Genomic DNA, 22,342 nt, shown 5'->3' on the forward strand with positions numbered 1-22,342 from the left:
AGTATAGTTTTGAAAGTTTGACTTTTTGAATTTTAAAAATTAGCCTTAACCACTTAGACCTGCCTTTGAATGATTTTGACCGAGTTCTGGGAGTCAGTTGAACGAAAATTCAAATCTTTTTCAATTTATAATCATTTATTTATTAAAATTAAAAGGGGTTAGTTTCACTCCTCGAACTCTATAAATAGGACCTAGTACTTAGCCATTTTCTTCATTCTTCAAGCATTTTATCAGAGCCTCCAAGGTGCTAGTGTTACTATAGAGAGATACACTTGGATTTTGGGTTAAAGCTTTATCATTCTAAGCTTTTATAAACACTTGTGAAGTGAGAAATAGAGTGTTTTTGGTATTGATGTTTAGACCAATCCATAAGGTCATTCAAGGTATTCCTATTCCTGAAGTCCAGTTCTTTATAATTGTTTAGTTTTCTTTAGTTTCTTTTATTCAGATCCTAACTCTTGTTATATATTCTTGATTAGGTATTTAAGTTCTTGAAACTTAAGGTCTTTCTTAGTAAGTTTCTTCTTGATGGTTTAGCTCCCATATTCATCTTTATTCTTGAAGATTCTCACCCTTTTCTATTGTTGGTTTATAGGAGTTTCTAAATCCCGTTCTTGTTCCCAAATATCCTGGCTTTTGGTAAGGAAAATAGGATAGAATTTATATGCTTATGATATGTCTATGTTATGATATGTTTATGTTATGATATATTTATGTTATAATATATATGAATATGTCTTGTAGTTCTTGGGGCTTATAGTTGCTTAGCTAGCAAAGTTCAATGCTTTTATGTCGCTTGAGGCTTATAGTTGCTTAGCTAGCAAACCCCAATGTTTTTTTTTTGTTGCTTGGGACTTGTAGTTGCTTAAATAACAGACCCCAAGATTACCATTTTCATGGGTTAGAGTATGTGGTTATGATATAGTCTTATGCTTTTGATTTATGATGTATATCATTAGTAGATTTTCCTTGCTGGGCATTAGGCTCACTCCTTTATTTTTATTATGATGCAGGAAAATGATTATGGAGGTGGAAGGATTCTTGGTAGCTTGGCTTGTGTGTTGAGGATGAATGGACTGCGTGTCGATCGAGGATGAAGTTATTTATTTTTAGTCTTTTAAATTATGTTTTGATGTAATTTTGCAACTAGTATTTAAAGTTTATGTTTTATGTTTTATCAAACAATGGGTACCCATACTATATTTTATATTTTATTTTGTAATATGCACAATATTATTTTGGGGTTTTAATAAAGTTATGATTATTTCTTATGTATGTTTTATCTAAAATAATAGTTATGTCTAGCAGTTTTAATGGTCCAAGGTCTTAGAAATAGTTGGGTCATTGCAGTTGGTATCAGAGCAACGTTCCATTTGCATGAAGTTCTCCTTGATACAAACGAAGCTCCGAATCTAACCGCCAAGGTAGGTGTTTATGTTATAGTTATTATGTTTATATGTTTAGCTGACGTTTTAAGCCTTATGTTTTCAGTTAAGAATGGATGGAGCCTTAACCTATGAGGATATCCGAGTGATTAAGGCCTTGAAAAGAATTAGAGAGCCAAGAAATACAGTAGGAGTGCTAGAAAGAATCACTCAAAGATTACTCTTATTCCACAATGAGATAGGTCACCTCCAAACAACTAAACAAATCATGATGAGAGCAACAGAGCAATATGTTTTAGTGATTAGACTTCTTAAAGATTATCCTACTGTAATTGCAGCTTTAGAAGAAATATGGGAGACTATAGATGATGAAGATGAATTACCAGTAGCTATGAGATATTATTTTCACATACTTAGGTTCACCTCTAAGATGGAATTCTAATTCACAAATGAGCAAAAACATAGAATCTTAACAAATATTCCTAGAGGAAATTTTGAGGCTCAAGATAATGATGATTATGAGGAGATAGATGATGATATGTTAGATGAAGGGTTAGATGTAAAACATCTTGATTTTTAGATTAGATTAGTTTATTTATTTATTTTATTTATTATCTTTGCATTTATGATTGTATATAGTGAAAACTTTTTTTCCAAATAAATATCATATTTATTTTTTAATGACATGTATGAGTTTGATTTTTTTTACAATCATAATAAATAATAAATTTAATAAATAATGGCCTAGTTCGGTGAGGGTGGATACAAATCAATGGACCAAGTTCTATATTGAGTGTTAGGGGGCCATAGTAGTGGGAACGATTTTAATGATCCTAGCCCTCCCTCAATATGGCTAACTTTGGAACAAAGACGAGTTTCGAGCTAGAGAATTAAGGCATATAGGATGATTAGAAACAAACTTAGAAAAGAATAAAGATGGCTTATTTTTCTAAGTATAGAAACACACCCTAATTATAAAGAGGGCTTATCTAATTTTTTTTTTATAAGAAATCGTAATTAATAGGTCCAAGTTATGTTTGCTTAGATTATGTTTTGTTTTAGAGCCTATTAGGGTAAGTTTTAATATGTTTTTCTCGACTGTTAGGACTCTGCTGAAGATGTCGCTCAGAAGGTCTGCACGCACCAATGCTAATGCCTCCGGCGTCGCTCCTGAGACTAACGTAGCCCCTCCAGTTTGTAGAAAGGGAGTGCGTGCTACCACTCCTGCTGCTATCCGAAATGCACCGCTGCCGCCGATTGAGAACACTGCAGAAATTGCCAGACTTCGACAACAAGTGGAGGAATTGCTACAGCAACATTGACAATAGGCTCAGCCACAGCCTCAAACTCAGCTTCTGCCTCAGCTGCAACCGTAGCCTCAGTAAATGGCTCAAGCACCCCATCATGTAGGTCCTTATGGGGGATGGCCAATGGAGAACTATGTGCCCTACCCAGCTCAGTACGTGGAGCCAATCTATGAGCAGTTTCATAACACAACACGCTCTAAACTTTGAAGGGACAATCGACCCTTTCGAGGCGGAAGAATGGCTCATAAATGTAGAGCCGATCCTAGCACACATGAATCTCGGCAACGCAGACCGCATATCCTGCATTTCATCCCTACTAAAGAAGGATGCAAGAATATGGTAGGACTTAGTACAGTAGACCCACGACATCACCACCATGACATGGACCAGATTTGTGGAGTTGTTCAACAAAAAGTACTACAACTTGGCAGTCATCGCTACAAGGGTCGAGGAATTCGCTAGTCTGAAGCAGGGCAACTTATCAGTAGCAGAGTATGCTCGGCAGTTCGACCGACTAGCCATGTTTGCACCGGTGTTGGTTCCAACTGACTTTCTGAGAGTTACCAAGTTCGTTAGAGGACTTAGACCAAAGATTGAGATAGGGGTTAAGCTAGCAAACACGGGAAATACTACTTATGTTGATGTTCTAGAAACGACTGTAGAACTAGAAAGGCTTCAGGCGAATGTTAGTAAGGAGGAAGCTAGTAAGCCTGAGCCTAAACAACAGAGTCAACCTCAGAATTGTCAGAACAACAACCATCAGTCTAGCAACAATAGTAATGGTCAGAAGTGACGACATCCTGACAACAAGCAGTTCGACAATGATAAAAGAGCACACACAAACAATGGAGGCAATAAGTTGGGTTATATAGAATACCCGCAATGTGCTAAGTGCCAAAAGAAACATCCTAGTGAGTGTCATGCAAACACCAAGGGATGCTACAATTGTGGCCAGGAAAGTCACCGAAAGAAAGAATATCCCCAGCTCAAGCCAGAGGAGAAAAGGGACAACAAGATGGTTCATGCCAGAGTCTTTGCCTTAACTCAGGGAGAAGCTGACGCTAGTAATAAATTAGTCACAGGTCAGATTTCTATCCTCAATAAGGTATGTCTAGTATTATTTGATTCGAGAGCCACTCACTCATATATCTTGTTAGGAATGATAGAAAAATTAGACAAACCTTGTGAAAGATTTAGAACTAGGTTTGTAACAGAGTTGCCTTCAAGCGAAGTAGTCCTATCATCACGAATAGTACGAGGCGTACCGATCAAAATTGAGGACATAGAACTAGAAGGAGTCCTAATAGAACTAGAGATCAAAGACTTCGATGTTATTCTGGGCATGGATTGGCTAACAAGGCATGGCACAATCATCGACTACAGACACAAGAAAGTGATATTCGAGACTCCTGACGGTCAGAGACTATGCTTTATGGGACAAGTTTCAGGACTACACACACCGCTTATTTCATCTCTCAAAGCTCAGAGGATGATAGAAAAAGGATGACAAGCATTCTTAGCCAGCGTCACAGATGTGGTAAAGGAAACACCACTAAAGGTTGGAGACATCCGCATAGTAAAGGAATTCCCAGAAGTATTTCCTGACGACTTACCAGGGCTGCCTCTGACTCGGGAAATTGACTTCACAATCAAGCTAGTACCGGGCACCGAGCCTATCTCCAAGGCACCATACCAGAAGTCACCTACCGAACTCACGGAGTTAAAGATGCAACTATAAGAACTCCTAGACTTGGGTTTCATTAGACTGAGCCATTCTCCATGCGGAGCACTGGTTCTATTTGTGAAAAAGAAGGACGGAAGTATGCGGATATGTATAGAGTGAGTTTAATAAGGTAAAAATTAAGAATAAGTACCCTCTACCCCGGATTGATGACTTGTTTGATCAACTCCGAGGAGCAATCGTGTTTTCAAAGATCGATCTACGGTTTGGGTATCACCAACTCATGGTACGGGAAGAGGATATTCCTAAGACAGCTTTTAGAACTTGTTATGGACATTGAAAGTTTCTAGTTATGTCTTTTGGTCTTACCAACGCTCCAGTTGCATTTATGGAATTAATGAATAGGGTCTTCAAGGATTATTTTGACAAATTCTTCATGGTATTCATCGACAATATCTTGGTGTATTCAAAGGACGAAGCCGAGCACGAGGAACATTTAAGGTTGATCTTGTTGCGATTAAAGGAGCATAAAATTTACGCCAAGTTCAAGAATTGTGAATTTTGGCTTTCGCAAGTAGCATTCCTCGGGCACATTGTATCCAAGGAAGGAGTTGTTGTAGACCCATCTAAGGTAGAGGCTGTGAAGGATTGGCCAAGACCAAAGAATGCATGAGAGGTAAGAAGTTTTCTTGGACTAGCAGGTTATTATCGGAGGTTTGTAGAGGGCTTTTCTAAGATAGCCACTCCGCTCACCAACCTGACCCGGAAGCAACAAAGATTCAACTGGACTAATAAGTGTGAAGAAAGATTCCAGTTGCTCAAGGATAAGCTATGCTCAGCACCAGTACTTTGTGTATCGACACCCAATGACAAGTTTGTAGTCTACTGTGATGCGTCAAAGCAAGGTTTGGGTTGTGTGCTAATGCAGAATGAAAAGGTGAGAGCCTATCCAACGCATGATATGGAGTTGGCAGCGGTGGTCTTTGCGTTGAAAATTTGGCGCCATTATCTTTATGGAGAATGGTGTGAGAATTATATGGACCACAAATGCTTAAAGTATTTCTTCCCGCAAAAGGATCTCAACATGAGGCAGCGCAGGTGGTTAGAACTAGTGAAGGATTATGACTGTGAAATCCTATACCACCCGGGAAAGGCAAACGTAGTTGCTTATGCGCTAAGTATGAAAACCTATGGAAGTCTAGCAACATTAGCTGGAATAGAAAAGCCGCTATAGCAGGAGCTGATCAGTGCCAGAATAGAAGTAGCCATTGGTAAACTGGCTAACTTATCCATCCAATCAAGTCTGTTAGAAGATATACGGATTGGGCAACAACATGATGACACATTAGTAGCACATATGGATGCAGTTAAAGAAGGCAAGGCCACAAATTTCTTATGTCAAAACAGGGGTTCTTAAGATATAAGGATCGAGTATGCGTGCCAAATGATCAAGGGATTAAGATGAAGATTTTAGAAGACGCGCATAATACCCCATACTTAGTTCATCCAGGGTCGACTAAAATGACTCACGACCTTAAGGCGTTATATTGGTGGTTGGGAATGAAGAAGGATGTAGCAAAGTATGTGTCTAAATGCTTAATATGCCAACAAGTGAAAGCAGAAGATTAGTGGCCTGCAGGCTTACTGCAACCACTTAGTATTCCAAAATGGAAATGGGATGACATAGCCATGGATTTCGTGACGAGTTTGCCACGAACAAATTAGCAGCATGACTCGGCTTGGGTAGTAGTAGATAGACTAACCAAGTTAGCTCATTTCCTGCCTGTTAAGACTACGTATACAAAAGATCAGTATGCAAATAATTATGTTCAAGAAATAGTAAGACTGCATGGAATCCCTAAGACTATAGTGTCCGATAGAGGATCAGTGTTTACATCGAGATTTTGGGGAAGCTTGCAGCAAGCCATGGGTACCAAGTTAAGTCTTAGTACATCATTTCATCCTCAGACAGACGGTCAGTCCGAACGTACCATACATATTTTAGAAGATATGTTGCACGCTTGTGTACTTGATTCGGAGGATCATGGAGTAAGTATTTGCTGCTGATAGAATTCTCCTACAACAATAGCTACCAGTCAACGATCAGGATGACACCCTATGAGAAGCTTTATGGAAGAAGGTGTCGATCGCCGTTACATTGGGACAAGGTAGGAGAAAGGCAAATTCTTGGACCTGAAGCTGTTAGAGAAGCTCAGGATGCAGTAGCGCTGATAAGAAAACGTATGCTCGCTGCTCAGAGCCATCAGAAAAGTTATGTGGATGCCAAGCGGCGTGATGTGGAAGTCAAAGTTGGAGATCAAGTCTTCTTAAAGATATCTCCTATGAAAGGTGTGAAGCGGTTTGGGAAGAAAGGCAAGCTTAGTCCCAGGTTTATAGGTCCTTTTGAGATATTGGACAAAGTGGGAGAAATTTCATATATATTAGCCTTACCGCTAGCTCTAGTAGATAGCCACAATGTGTTCCACATCTCGATGTTGCGTATATATGTGTCAGACCCATCTCACGTCCTCAAGTATGATACGATAACACTCTGGAAAGACTTGAGTTACGAGGAATGACCGGTTAGCATCCTAGATAGAGGGATGAAGGAATTACAGTCTAAGAGTATTCAGATAGTAAAATATCCTATGGAGTAATAGTTCTGAATGGGAGGCAATGTGGGAGTTGGAGGAGGACATGTTAGCCCGGTATCCGGAATTGTTTGGTAAGTAAATTTCGGGGACGAAATTATTTGTAGTAGGGGAGAATTGCAGAGTCCCAGAATGTTTACTTAGCTAGTTAGATAGTAGTAGTAGTAGTAGTAGTAGTAGTAGTAGTTATGGATTTTACCATGGATTTTGGTACAAGTCGGGAGTTAGTTAGAAACTCATAGCAATAGTTGTGGATTTTATAAGTTTAACCTATAGTTTAAGAATATTAATTATAACATAAGTTTTGATTAATACTGCTGGTCCTAAATAAATTATTTATTATAACCTAAGGTTTAGATAAAGCCAATAAAAGCTTGACACTTGTCATAATCATGATTATTAAGGAAATTAAGTATTTTGATGAAGAGTTTTAATAAAAGAAAGATCTAGAAGCTCTAGAACCTTCCAGCAACTGTTAGGATTGTATTATGACTCAGTCAAAGATGTTTATCCAATTCAAATTTATGCTGAAAAAGTGCAAATACGTGTTTAATATATCTATGTATGCCAATATATCGCAGCATAGGGGTCGATATATCGCTTACGAAAGATACAGAAAACATGTCGACTTTGCACGAACGATCGAAAAAACCTCAAGAATACAGAGGGAGGCGATATATCGCCTATAGGGTGCAATATATCGACTCCACGAGTATAGTTTTGAAAGTTTGACTTTTTGAATTTTAAAAATTAGCCTTAACCACTTAGACCTGCCTTTGAATGATTTTGACCGAGTTCTGGGAGTCAGTTGAACGAAAATTCAAATCTTTTTCAATTTATAATCATTTATTTATTAAAATTAAAAGGGGTTAGTTTCACTCCTCGAACTCTATAAATAGGACCTAGTACTTAGCCATTTTCTTCATTCTTCAAGCATTTTATCAGAGCCTCCAAGGTGCTAGTGTTACTATAGAGAGATACACTTGGGTTTTGGGTTAAAGCTTTATTATTCTAAGCTTTTATAAACACTTGGGAAGTGAGAAATAGAGTGTTTTTGGTATTGAGGTTTAGACCAATCCATAAGGTCATTCAAGGTATTCCTATTCCTGAAGTTCGGTTCTTTATAATTCTTTAGTTTCTTTTATTCAGATCCTAACTCTTGTTATTGATTCTTGATTAGGTATTTAAGTTCTTGAAACTTAAGATCTTTCTTGGTAAGTTTCTTCTTGATGGTTTAGTTCCCATATTCATCTTTATTCTTGAAGATTCTCATCCATTTCTACTGTTGGTTTATAGGAGTTTCTAAATCCGGTTCTTGTTCCCAAATATCCTGGCTTTTGGTAAGGAAAATAGGATAGAATTTATATGCTTATATGTTATGATATATGAATATGCATTGTAGTCCTTAGGGCATATAGTTTCTTAGCTAGCAAACATCAATGATTTTATGTCGCTTGAGGCTTATAGCATCTTAGCTAGCAAACCCCAATATTTTTTTTATGTTTCTTGGGGCTTATAGTTGCTTAAATATCAAACCCCAAGATTACAATTTTCATGGGTTAGAGTATGTGGTTATGATATAGTCTTATGCTTTTGATTTATGATGTATATCGTTAGTAGATTTTCCTTGCTGGGCATTAGGCTCACTCCTTTATTTTTAGTGTGATGCAGGAAAATGATTATGGAGGCGGAAGGATTCTTGGTAGCTTGGCTTGTCTGTTGAGGATGAATGAAATGAATGGACTGCGTGTCGATTGAGGACGAAGTTATTTATTTTTATTCTTTTAAATTATTTTTTGTTGTAATTCCACAACTAGTATTTAAAGTTTATGTTTTATGTTTTATCAAACAATGGGTACCCATACCGTATTTTATATTTTATTTTGTAATATGCACAATATTATTTTGGGGTTTTAATAAAGTTATGATTATTTCTTATGTATGTTATATCTAAAATAGTAGCTATGTCTAGTAGTTTTAATGGTCCAAGGTCTTAGAAATAGTTGGGTCATTACAGGCCCATATGTTTGTTAGATATGTGGTATTTTGCCAAATAAAATATTCATTAAATGATATGTTTTATTTGGGCCCATTAGAAAATATAAAGTTTAAATTCCTCTTTTTTGGGTGATTCCACTTGTGAAGGCCCATTTATTTTGCATAACTATAGTGGGCCTAATCAATTTATAACAATTAATAAAAGGAAGGTTTAAATTCCTATCTTTTGGACCTTGTATGGAAGATAGGGGGCCTTTGTAGTGGGAACGACATACTAGACTCAACCCTCCTCCATACAAGTCCAACTGTTAAGGCCCATTTATCTGAGTTGGACTTAATTGTATAGGTTCATTATATTAGTTAAACCTAAATATTGATTAGCAACAAATTAATTCTAAATTAATTGAATTTGTTTCAATGTGACACGTTAGAATTAATAGGAAATTATTGGACTTTAGTTTTAAAAATTTAATCTGTTTAATTTTTTTTTTTGTAAACCATAGTCATTAATTTTCTAAAAATAAATAATAAAGATACTATTTTTTAATGTTATAATGAACTTATTTTAATATTTATATTCGATCTCCACCGTTGGTCTAACATAGTCAATAGCTTAATGGGGCCTTGAGGCGCTTTGATTCGTCCCCCTACGAAAGGTGTTCATTAGTTGTTTTGACAAGGTTAGATTTCAAAAGATAGATAATTATAGGTCAAATTCTACTAGACTCACCCCTACGGTGACTACTAGGACTAAATCTATGATTATCGAAACCGTGGGTCTATCTCATAAAATAAGAGATTTTGTTTTCTTATTTTGATCGAATAGTAGGTTGTTAATAGTGGTGTCCATTATTAAATGAGTTTACAACTCTATTTAACTAGTAGTATTTTTGACTCTCGCCAACCGGGACAGGGATATCATAGATTAGTTAAAAACCTAAAGAAATAAAGATATGATTATTTTTGGTATTTTTTCTCATATCTTACATATTTTTGGTATATGTTGTGCTATTTCTTGAAAATTTGTGTGAATAGAAGTTTTATTGAGCAAATGTGATTGATTTCTATTTTATTGATAAATTGTAGTTTTAAGTTAAGTAGTATCTGTGTCTACTCCCATCCTTCTCAACTTCCGATGGAGAAATTCACTGGAGAAAACTTCCTTAATTGGAAGAAGAATATAAACATAAAGTTGATTGGTGACAACTCCGAGTTCGTCATGATTGAGGAATCCCCAGAACGAGCACCGTGTCTGCACATTAGTGATGACACCGTCAATGCACCGTAAATGCTTGGATAGCACCATCTCCACACATATGTGAAGACACCATAAATGCTCGAATGGCATTGTGCCTACACGTTCGTGATCAACTCAACTATGGTTTGATGCAGCTCATGAATGAGCTTCAAATTTTTGAGCCTATCATGGGTGGACCTAGTAAAGGAGGAGAAAATAAGACTACTGTTGTTGCTGCTGATCTAGCTAAGGCTGAAGCTAACCAAGCTTCGTCTTCGAAAGCTGGAAACAAGAGGAAATGTGGACAAAACAACAACCCCAAGCCTGCAAAGGCTGCAAAGATGAGTGCACAACCAAATGCACAGATGCTTAAGGGGAAGAACAAGAAAAAAAAGAAAGGTAAAGATAAGTGCTTTCACTGCAAAGAGAAAGGGCATTGGAAGAGATTGCCCTAAGTTTCTAGCAGCGAAAAACAAAGGTAATAATTATAGTTCATTTATCTTGGAAACATGTGTTTTAGAGAATGATAAATCAGTTTGGATTATTGATTGTAGATCTACCAACCGTGTTTGCAACTCTTTACAGCTTCTTGATGTAGAATCCCAGAATATTTACTTAGCTAGCTAGGTAGTAGTAGTAGTAGTTAGTATTAGTTTGTAGCATGTTAGATTCCATGGACTTTGGTTCAAGCCGGGACTTAGTTGGAAACTCATAGCAACAGTTATAGATTTTATAAGTTTAACCTATAGTTTAAGAATATTAATTATAACATAAGGTTTAATTAATATTGTTGGTCTTAGATATATATTATAACCTAAGGTCTATATAGAACCATTAAGAGCATGACACTTGTCATAATCATGAGTATTAAAGAATTAAGTATTTTTGATGGATAGTTTTAATAAAAGAAAGATCTAGAAACTATAGAACCTTCCAGAAACTGTTAGGATCACGTTTAGACTCAGTCAAAGCTATTTATCCAATTAAAAATATGCTGAAAAAGTGCAAATACAAGTTTGCTATATCAACGTATGTCGATATATCGCAGCTTAGGGGCTGATATATCGCCTATGGAAGATATGAAAAACACGACTTTGCACGAACGTTCGAATGGGGCTCAAGATTAGGGTGGAGCAGATATATCACCCAGGGTAGGCGATATATCTCCCATGGTGATGTATTTTTTAATGTTTATGTTTTTTAAATTTAAAAATACCCTTAACCACTTGGCCCTACCTTTGAACGATTTTGACCGAGTTATGGGCGCCTGTTGAACGAAAATTCAAATCTTTTGCAATTTATATTCATTTATTTATTCAAAATAAAAGGGGTTAGTTTCACTCCTTGAACTCTATAAATAGGACCTAGTCATTTTCTTCATTCTTCAAGCAGCCTTTAGAGCCTCCAAGTTGCTAGTGTTACTATAGAGAGAAACATTTGGGTTTTGGGTTAAAGCTTTATCATTCTAAGCTTTTCTAAACACTTGGAAAGTGAGATATAGTGAGATTTCGGTATTGAGGTTTAGATCAATTCATAAGATCATTCAAGGTATTCTTAACCCTAAGTTCAGTTCTTTATGATTCTATAGTTTTCTTTTATTCAGATCCTAACTCTTGTTTATGATTCTTGATTAGGTATTTAAGTTTCTTGAAACTTAAGGTTCTTCTTGGTAAGTTTCTTCTTGATGGTTTAGTTCTCATTTCATCTTTATTCTTTAGAGATACTCACCATTCTTACTGTTGGTTTTTAGGAGTGTTCTAATCCTGTTCTTGTACCCAAATATCCCGGCTTTTGGTAAGGAAATTTGGATAGATTTTATGTTCTTATATGTTTATGTTATTATATGTTTTATTTTATGATATGTATATATATATGTATAAATATGTCTTGTAGTCATTTGGGGCTTATAGTTGCTTAGATCGCAAACCCCAATCTTTTATGTCACTTGGGGCTTATAATTTCTTAGATAGCAAACCCCAAGATTTTTTATCATTTTCATGGTTTAGAGTTATGATTTACCCTACCTCGACTAGTAGAGGACCTAGATGGGTTATCATATACTACCATGTGATCTAACCTACCTCGATTAGTAGATAGAGGACCTAGATGGTTTTTCACATGCCATGTTAATGAGTTAATGGCCATTAATATTGTAGTCCTATATGATATATGTTTTTTTATAGTCATATATTTTATAGTATATGTTTATGATTTAGTCTTATGATTTATGATTTATGTGTTAGTAGATTTTCCTTGCTGGGCGTTAGGCTCACTCCTTTATTTTTAGCTTGATGTAGGAAAATGATTATGGAAGGTGGAAGGATTCATGCCATCTTGGCTTGTGTGTTAAGGATGAATGGATTCAATGGACTGCGTGTTGATCGAGAATGACATTAATTTTTAGTCTTTTAAATTATGTTTTTGATGTAATTCCGCAATTAGTATTTAAAGCTATGTTTTATGTTTTATAAACATTGGGATCCCATATCATATCACATTTTATTTTATATTTTTACCTTAATTTGTATTGGTACAATATTTTGGGTTTTAAATAAAGTTATGTTCTTTCTTATGTATGTTTCCCAAAATAGTAGCCATGTTTAGTAGTTTTAATAGTCCAAGGTCTTAGAAATAGTTGGGTCATTACACTTGAATCGTGGTTGGAAGTGGACGAAGGAGGCTTAAAGCTTAGAGTTGGGAAATGAGCGATCGTTGCGGTCCAAGCTAGAGGAAGAGCTCATCTGAAGTTCAGAAATAAATTTTTAATTTTAAAAGATGTCTTTTTCATTCCGAATTTTAGTAGAAATTTAATTTCAGTTTCCATGTTGCAATTAGAAAAATTTGTTATGACTTTCACAAGTTTTAATATATCTATTTCTTTCAATGGACCACAATTGTATATTGCATGTTTGGAAAACAGGCTTTATATTCTGCGACCTAATGAACCCCTCGCTCTTAATAATGATTTATTCAAAGTAGCTAAACCTAGGACCAATAAACGTCAAAAGACCGATAACGATAATATGACGTATTTATGGAACTTGAGACTAGGTCACATTGGCTATGATAGGATTCAAAGACTTAAAAAGGACGGACCACCTTAGGTGAATTACCTCTCTGTGAATCTTGTCTAGAAGGCAAACTGACCAAGCGCCCATTCTCTGCAAAGGGTGATAGGGCCAAAGAATCACTTGGTCTTGTGCATTCAGATGTTTGTGGACCATTGAATGTACAAGCCATGGGTGGTTTTGAGTATTTAGTCACTTTCATTGATGATTACTCTAGATACTCATGTCTTTACCTAATGCATAGGAAATCAGAAACATTTTCAAAGTTTCAGGAATTCCTAACAATGGCTCATAACCAATTAGGTTAAACGTTAATGATCATGCGCCTGATAGGGGTGGAGAATATTTGGATATGCAGTTCCAAGATCATTTAACTGAACTTGGGATTTTATCACAACTTACTGCCCCAGGTACTCCGCAACAAAATGGTGTAGCGGAACGCCGGAACAGAACTTTATTAGAAATGGTTAGATGCATGCTTAGTTGCTCAACTCTACCAACTTCGTTCTGGGGACATGCAATTGAAATCGCGAACGATATTCTCAATGTCATGCCGTCTAAATCAATCCCCAAAACACCTTTAGAACATTGGAATGGTCGTGAACCTAGTTTATGACATTATAGAATCTGGGGGTGTCCCGCTCACGTCCTAAGGAAAAAGGAGGGAAAGCTAGAACCGCGAGCTGAAGTTTGCATGTTTGTTGGCTATCCTAAAGGTACTCGGGGTGAAATTTTCTATAGCCATTCAGAAAAGAAAGTGTTTACTTCTACAAATGCTACTTTTCTGGAAAATGATTATGTCTAGAACTTTAAACCTCGCAGCAAAGTAGTTTTAGAGGAGATGGTTAAAGAATTGATGATAACTCTACAAAATAGAGTTATTTTACCATATTTTATGTGCTAATTGTTGCTTAATTCTTGAGTTTTTAATTGATTTATTAAGTTTTAAAATAATTTTGAATTTATTAGGTTTATTTTAATTTTATACATTTTTGTGTATCTTTATAGTTATTTTGTTGTAAAATGTTGTAGTTTAATTACACTACAACAATTATGCCCATATATTACATTAAAATATAACATATTTTAAAAAACGCTATTGTTTGACACGACTAAAAAATTTATTAGGTGGTAAATTATTCACTTAGGCGCCAAATGAAAAAGCAAAAGAATCCCTAATAACCCTACGCCTCCTCTGTTTCTCTCTCATGCTCTATCTTTCTCTCTCAGCAAGATACCGTGCGGTCTCATCCTTTACAAAGTCTTCAAGCGCTTCTTCTACGATGACGATAGGTCGAGACCTCCGATTCCAATGCCCTCTTCTCTGTCGCCGATCGGTACTTCTGTTTCTCTCTCTGTAAATATATATATATATGTATGTATATATACAACAATTCGAACACCAATTCCCTTCCTTTTCAATTTGTTGTTTCTGGGTTTTTGTTTGCAGACTTGAAAAGCTTTATGGTGGGAAGGCCTATGTCGGCCTTCGGATTCCCGATGCTGACACCGGCACTCGACAGAACATCGATCTGGTTCTCCTCACCAAAGGTTATGCAAATTTCTTTCCCAAAATTATAAATTATAAATAAAAACCTCATCTTTTTGTTCTCAACAGTGCAACTACGATACTCTCATTATATAACCTTGTACTACTACTCTGTTAACTAGCTCAACATAATAGAAGAAGGGTCAAAGATGTCTACTTCAACTCAATTTGCTTTGTTTCTGCTTACGAAGTTGTTACTTTTCTGTTTTTGGTGCAGAGGGGCAGTGGTTGTATCTGTCAAGAATCTTGTTGGATTTGTGTTGATCAATGCGGATGGTAGTTGGTCGTGTGAGACCAAAAATAAAACAGAACATCTTCCTAACCCAGTAAGTAGCTTTAAAAATCAATGCTTTCTGAATGGAGCTTTTTAATTTCAGTACTTTTATATATCAAATGCCTTTGCTTATTGCTGTCTTTGGTTTAGTTTAGTTTGCTGTTCACTTTACTTGGTTGTTTATGTGATACTCATGGTATTTGACAGCAAAAGCAAAAGTAATGCTTCAAATGGGGAAATAAATGATGTATATGTATCAAGTAATGTCATGGATATGCATGCATAACCAAATCTACAGATTCCAAGTATTTTTGTCTGGATTTTGGTCTTCAAGTTGTTTCTTTCATATTGTTTATTTTTAGGTGGAGGAGACTAGAAAACAAGCTTCAATTCTTGAATCATATCTTGAACAAAGAGGAGTTGCTTTGCCTAAAGGATACTTGTTTTGCAAAGTTTTACTTCCCAATCTGAAATGTTGGTATGCGATTGATTTGAATGTTTCGTGATTTGACCTTTAGTATCTTTATTTCACAGATAAATCTGTAGCTTTTGTTATGGTGTTTAAATTTCTTAAACTTACATGTTACTTTTATGTATGTATATGCGTGCACATGTTCGTGCTTATGTACCTATGTTTATTAGGAGCTAAAAATATTTTTTAGAAAAGAGGCAAAGAACTTGGCTGAGGACTATGGATTTTCACCTAGCTACAAGAAAATTAAATAAAAAAACTTAAACCAAATTGTTTTAATTACACTACATTTGGTATTTAAAAAAAAACAGAGAGACAACTGTAAATGTTCTCTCTCTCTCTCTCTTTCTCAGAAAACCTGGACTACAAAAACACAAGATCTTTTTGCCAACTCCAACAAAGCTCCTAGTAAATGGCCAAAACCAGGAATCCCTGCAACACCCTTCTCTGGTAGCTCCTTTGACTAACTGGAACCAAAGTCTCAGAGCCATAGAACAATGCATGAACAATTGATCTATGTATTAACCTTTCACATAGGATGCTGAAATTTTAACTTAAAGACAGAAGAGGACATTTCTTTTGCAACCTATCCCAGGTTTAAACCTTATCACACGAGTCTCCAGCAAAAAAAAAAAAAAAACTTATCACATGAGCAATATGTTTTGACCTTACTGAGTGCCACAGACTTCCAAATTCCCAGAGAAGGCTTAAAAATCCAGAAAATAGGTGACGAGTTAATGACCATACCCTTTTACCATCTAATTTAACTCTCAACTGAAACTCCTCAAGAAGATTTAACAATGAGGAAAACTCAGTAGTGTTACATAGAAAGTTTAGAAATATTATCACCCCAAGATAAGAAAATACCAGGGAAAGAGATTTTAAAAGGAGAAAAGCCCCTCCATTAATATGTTCTCATCAATATGTTCAATTAAACAACACTTATCAGATTGGCCTATTTTCCATTTTCTTTGACCCTCAATGTCTCTATGTTTCTCTACCTATTGTTATGGCTATTGAATTAAGGATCCCTACATGGGGTCAATCAGAATGATATCTAGCAAGACTAGCATAATTTAGAAAGTACATTGCCACAATGAAAACATAATTATTTTGTATTCGAAGTGAATTAAAGGGTTATAATGCGGCCATTTTAAGTTAGACACTAAACCACTGCACATGCCTATCTCAGTGATTTTGTAGGTTTGTTTTACATTGTAGTTGTTGTAGATAGTAACATCTGTGACATTTAATTTGTCTTCCCTTTAATTTCACCGAGCTTCTTTTCTTGCAGTACTATTCAGCCAGGCTCCTTTCCACCAGAAGTCATTCCCTATGACCAGTGGACTCAACAGAAACCAGAAACAAAGCCTATGTTTTCTGGTTGGCTTAAGGGTGCATTTGGAGGTGGAAAGAAAGAGATGCAAGAATCTATACAGCAGAACCTCAATTTTATTCTCAGTACTGCTCCAATTTGGGATAGGTTTGTCATTTATCTATACTATAAAGTATAAATACTTATTTCCTTTTTAAGGTATAAGAGATTGTTGCTTTGGTTGTCTGAACATTAATGAAGTCCTTATTTTTGAAGTCATTTCAAATGACATTTAGATACTGCTTTCCAATTGTAGTTTTTTATTTTCCAAGGAGCTCTAAACTATTTTAAGCTTTGAACAAGTTTCTTAGTCTTCTTTAAAACTTGTCTGGTCATTATTATTGCTTTGTTAAAGAAAGGAGCACATGCCATTTTTATTGAGGGAAAAAAGAATATTGTTTCTTATGTAATTTTGAAGAAAATTAAAGAAAAGGGGTTGTCAAATATAGTCCATTTGTTTCCATGATATCTGGCTTTCACTACTGGAAGATTTTACCATTTTGTTTGCACACAGGGTGGAGCTCAAAGGTAATAAATATGTACTTGGAGAATTTCTGGAGTTCAAGGGAAAGCCAGAAGATCTCCATGCCTTGAGAAATATCAAAAGATCTAAAGTCAGTCGTCTGATTATCGACAAGCATGCTTGGATTAGGTGAAAATCCATTTCCATTTCTGAATAAAAATTAGCTGTGGTTGAGACATCTAATCTACACACTAACCTTTGTATCTTTTTCTATCAACTTTTTTTTGAGTCTTCAGTTTCTCTAAGTCATCATGTGCATTTTTCTTTCGAAATCACAGCGCATTCGACGCTCCAAGTTTTGTACTCGCCTAGGGATTATCGAAGCGAAGGAGCTTCAGCTTCGGAGTGGAAGGAGGTATGCGTGAGGTCGAGTACAAAGGTTGTCTTCCAGCCTCAGAAATCTACAAAAGTCCACAAGTTCAATTTAATTCAAATTTTTCTGTGTGAGGTATCTTTTTTAATTCAAATTTCAATTTAATATCAGATAATCCTAATTGCTCAATTACTTCTATGAAAGTTAAACCTAAAACAGTTGTCACTTTCTTGCTAGTAAGACCATTTCACCAACATATGAAAATTAGACATAATGACACTAAGTGGAAGTGTTTAAATTTTGTTTTAATTGATCATAAAGAAGGGCAAAACATATATACAAAGTCTAAGGAAATAAAGTACAATCTGGTTAGCATTATATTGATTGGAATGAATACTAATTCGAGGTCATAGTTACGATTTCAGCTGAAGGATGTCAGACTTTGCAGTAGGATTCTGTCATTCTTTACAGTTCAAGAATTAAAAAACTGAATAATTTTACTTTCCACAGTAAAACATGTTATTTATCCAAATTAATATGTATTTTATGTCAAATGATGGATCAATTTAATCATTTAAAATTAGGGTAATCTTGTATCCATTTTAGTATTTTCTCCAAAAAAAATTCCCTCTCAGGATGGTTCCTATATGATGAAATCTATATATTGGGACAGAACTTGAAAAAATTTGTGAAAGCTGCAGATATTGATAGAAAGGATTACAGAATTCTGCAAGGTTGAAGCTACAGTTCTTTACAGAATAGAGCCTCGAAGCTGCAGTTCTTTACAGAAAAGTGCCTCCTACACTTCAAGAACTTCTAAACACAAAGGAAGGTTTTTTATTTTCATAATTAATAAGTACCCTCTTTTAATAAGAAATTGCTCTGGACTATCTAAAGTTGTGGTGTTTTTTTATGGCAGTTGATTGGGAGTTGTATATATTTTATTGTCAATTAACTATAGATTAGCTCCATAGATTGAGGTTAAAGCTTTAAAGGACTTTTGAATTGAGCTTTTTATGCTTTTGTATTATGGTGTATTGGATGGATATATTTTCTTTTATAGAATTTGTTGTTTTGGTGTGCTTTTGATAAGCAATAGATTGATATTTGTAGCCAAACGAGCTTTGTTTGTTGTATGCTTGCTGTGCTACCTACTTAGCATTCTTGTGCATATTCCTGAGATTTAGGAACTGTAGCATTACAAAGTTAAATTTAGTTTCCTACTCAGTTATAAAGTGATGGTTGTGGTCCAGCCTCGGTCACCATCTTATTTGTTAAGGATTGTCTATGTGTAGATCCACACTATAGTTTGGTTGTAGATATGTGGAAATTGGTTTCTGTTTGGCTCATGAATCAATACCAGAGATAGGATTTATTATTTTTGCCTTCTGACTTGTTTCAGATACTTAATCAGTAGTAAGCCAGTCATATTACTGTGTTTGGAAGCACTGAATTATACAGAAAACTTTTCTTTCTGCATGGTAGACTGAATGTAATTTATTTTTGAAAGATAGATCTTAATATATTGAGTGCATATCTATGCATGGTAGATTGAATGTAATTTATTATTGGTTGTAGGGGGGAAGAAATTTTACACTATTGTTGATACTTTGACTCAACGAGAGCCTTATTCAATGCTTGCTACAATGTTCAGTGGTTGGCATACTGTGTGTGAGGATCCTGAAATGGTATTTAGTTTACATATTATTCCTTCAGATTTCATTTTATATTCCTTCAGCTTCGTGTGTTTACTTATGTAAGATGATATAATATATCTGATTTTCCATGTTTCATCTTCTTGTTACTCATCATAAGTGACTGCTGGCCAACCATAAATTATTGATTGCAGGGACTTATGGAGGAAATCAATGCTGTCTTAAGTAGAAAGTTAGATTTCGAGGTGTTAAACTTTCTGGCCTTGATCTTTCAAAACTGGTAATTTTTCACAACCTTGTGCTTGCAACAACAGTTTTGGTTTTATAAGAAAAATAATGAAAGTCTTGCAGTAGAATTTCACATTTTGGTTAGCCAAGATATGGTTTCTAGAGCAATATTTCTTCATTGAAAGAAGGAAAGCTTCATTTAATAAAGACAACACTCTTGCTTACTTTGTTTTTGAAGTTTCACTTAATATGTTTCTGTGGAATTGTAGGATTTGTCTTATGTGGACTTCATCCATGCTTGTCTTAGAGATGTATTCTTCTCACGTGCAAACCTACAGTGTGCCAAGTTCCGGGTAGGTATTGCTTTAAAGTAATGCATCTATTTACGATATAATAGTTTTTGAAACATTAATAATATTACATTATTGCTGTGTACTAATTCAGTACACAAGATATTGCTGGAAATGAATTAGAAGTTTTTTTAGGAAGTTGAAGCTACCAGGGAAACTCTTTGGGTTAAGTTTGAATTTTGGGTAGCAAAATTGGTGTATAATGTTAAAAGTTTAAGGTAGTATTGTTCTCTGGTTTTGCCAGGGATTGGAATTGTGTTTTGTAATTTGTTAATTTACAATCCCCAAGTGTTTTGCATATTGTGCTTATTCATACCACATTTTCCTTGTATTAGCTTTACAATAAATACAAGTTTGTTTCTTTTGAAAAATAAATAAATAATAAAGGATTAAAGCTTGTTTATGTCTGTCTTGAAAACAGATTATTAATTTCCATGACCACTTGAAATTTTTATTCTGATCTTCTTATTTTGTTTTGCTTTTTGGGCTGGTATCTAATTTTGCCTTAGAATGTGGATGCTGAGGGTGCGATCTTTCACAATTTGTTTCTGTTTATTTAGGTCAGTGTTCTACAAGTGTCCAGCCTTCCATGTACACATTCCTAGACCACCAAGTGGAGTTCATTATCCAAATAAGGTACAATGGTTTGTATTTTTTATAGCAGTTAATATTCTAAATCTTGGAAGTTTAATGCAACATAATTCTATGCGGGACTTGAAAAGAGTTCTGAAATTTTACTAGATAAGGATATACAACTTTCTTCTATAGCATGTGCTTCCAAACAATTCTCATTGGAACTAATGAAAATTAATTTTGGTAAGGAAACCTTTGAAAATATTTTAATCAGAACTAGTTAATTTGGTGGTAGTAACTTAAGAGGGGTAGCTCAAATGGTGAGGCATGTAATTTACTCCAACAAGATCTCTTGTTCAAATTTTTCCTGGGCACCTACATAGCAATTGCTATGGTTTCTTGTTCAAATTTTTTAGGTGGAGAGCCTAGTTAAAAAAAAATAATTGGTGGTAGTAACTTTCATTACCAATGATTTATTTTTGTGTTTATGAATCAGTTTATTAACCTTGTTTGTTAGTTTTAGTCTGGACTCTAGAGTAATTGTTTGTGTGGCATTAATGATGCCTGGCATCTCAGCTTTATCAATTAAATTGTGTGATTGGATTGGAAAACAAACATTTGGTTTTGAGCACCAATGGCATCTTTTAACTTTTAAATGACCCGATTTTTACACCTACCTTTTAATTTGAGACAAAGTGTTGATGGAAACTTTTCAATGAGAAAACTTACTTTATTTGATGCTCCCAGTTTCTCTTGCTTTGATTATAAACGCATGTATATAATACACACACACAAACACAAATATATAATTTGGGTCAAGCTGATTTTTGGTATTATGTTTATGCAGTCTATCATCAAGAAGCATGTTAAACCCACACCATTTTTTTGGCATGAGAAGTCTGCTGTTGTTGGACGGTTGCATTCTTTAAGGTGAGAAGGCCCTAATATTATCTTTTTATAGAGCAGATTTTGCTTGTAGTATAATTGCATGGCCAGCTGATAAAGTTATATTTAGGTAATTAACTTTTTTTATGTACTCTTTTAGTTTACTATAACTTTAAGTTGAAGCATTACTTATTTAAATTTTGTTGTAGCTAAACAAATGGACTCACAACAAAGACAAGTGCACAAAGGATGATGAATTGAAGGATGGAGCAAGTTTCACGCATGGTTTACTTTTGTGTATCTTGTAATGTTTCTATTTTTCATTTTTGAAGTAAAAATTGTTCAAGATTATAAAACTTTATTATGTTATGCTTTCAAACTTAAGTTAGAACTAAGATCTCATGAAGTAGACACATTCATGGTTTGAATTAGTTATTGTTTAATGTAATACTTATGGTTTATCAATCTATTGAGAATTACATTTTATGATTAATTTTGAATTTTTTTTTTATCAAAATACAATAATGAAAATCTTTTAATTAAAAAAAAAACCATATAAGTATATTTATCAAAATAAAATTTAAAATTTTATTACTATATGTTATGATTTAAAAGCATATTATAAGCGTAAAAAATTGTTATGGTTTATATAATATAACAAACTAAAAATGTTATCAAAATAATCAAATGTAACAGTTGAAAAGTGTTATGAAAAAAATACAAGATTAAACTTCAAATTTATAATAAAAAACTCTATCTAAATGTTATTATTTGAATATTATAGCACCTAAAATTGTGTTATTGAATAGTTTAAGATA

General features: G+C 34.8%; 1 protein-coding gene and 1 pseudogene across 1 annotated transcript; both read left to right on the plus strand.

The window, feature by feature from the left end:
• The first annotated feature begins 14,840 nt into the window (after window positions 1–14,840).
• Window positions 14,841–18,572, plus strand: LOC133785337 (uncharacterized; annotated as a pseudogene).
• A 988-nt stretch (window positions 18,573–19,560) lies between these two features.
• On the plus strand, window positions 19,561–21,930 carry LOC133784134 (uncharacterized). Its single transcript, XM_062223622.1, has 5 exons — window positions 19,561–19,768; window positions 19,986–20,069; window positions 20,627–20,702; window positions 21,487–21,569; window positions 21,734–21,930. Exons 1-5 carry the CDS (start codon window positions 19,689–19,691, stop codon window positions 21,735–21,737), a joined length of 327 nt encoding a protein of 108 aa, XP_062079606.1. The 5' UTR covers window positions 19,561–19,688; the 3' UTR covers window positions 21,738–21,930.
• Window positions 21,931–22,342: the final 412 nt, after the last annotated feature.

The sequence above is a fragment of the Humulus lupulus genome, chromosome 6 (genome assembly GCF_963169125.1).
Source record: "Humulus lupulus chromosome 6, drHumLupu1.1, whole genome shotgun sequence".
NCBI classification, from domain to species: domain Eukaryota; kingdom Viridiplantae; phylum Streptophyta; class Magnoliopsida; order Rosales; family Cannabaceae; genus Humulus; species Humulus lupulus.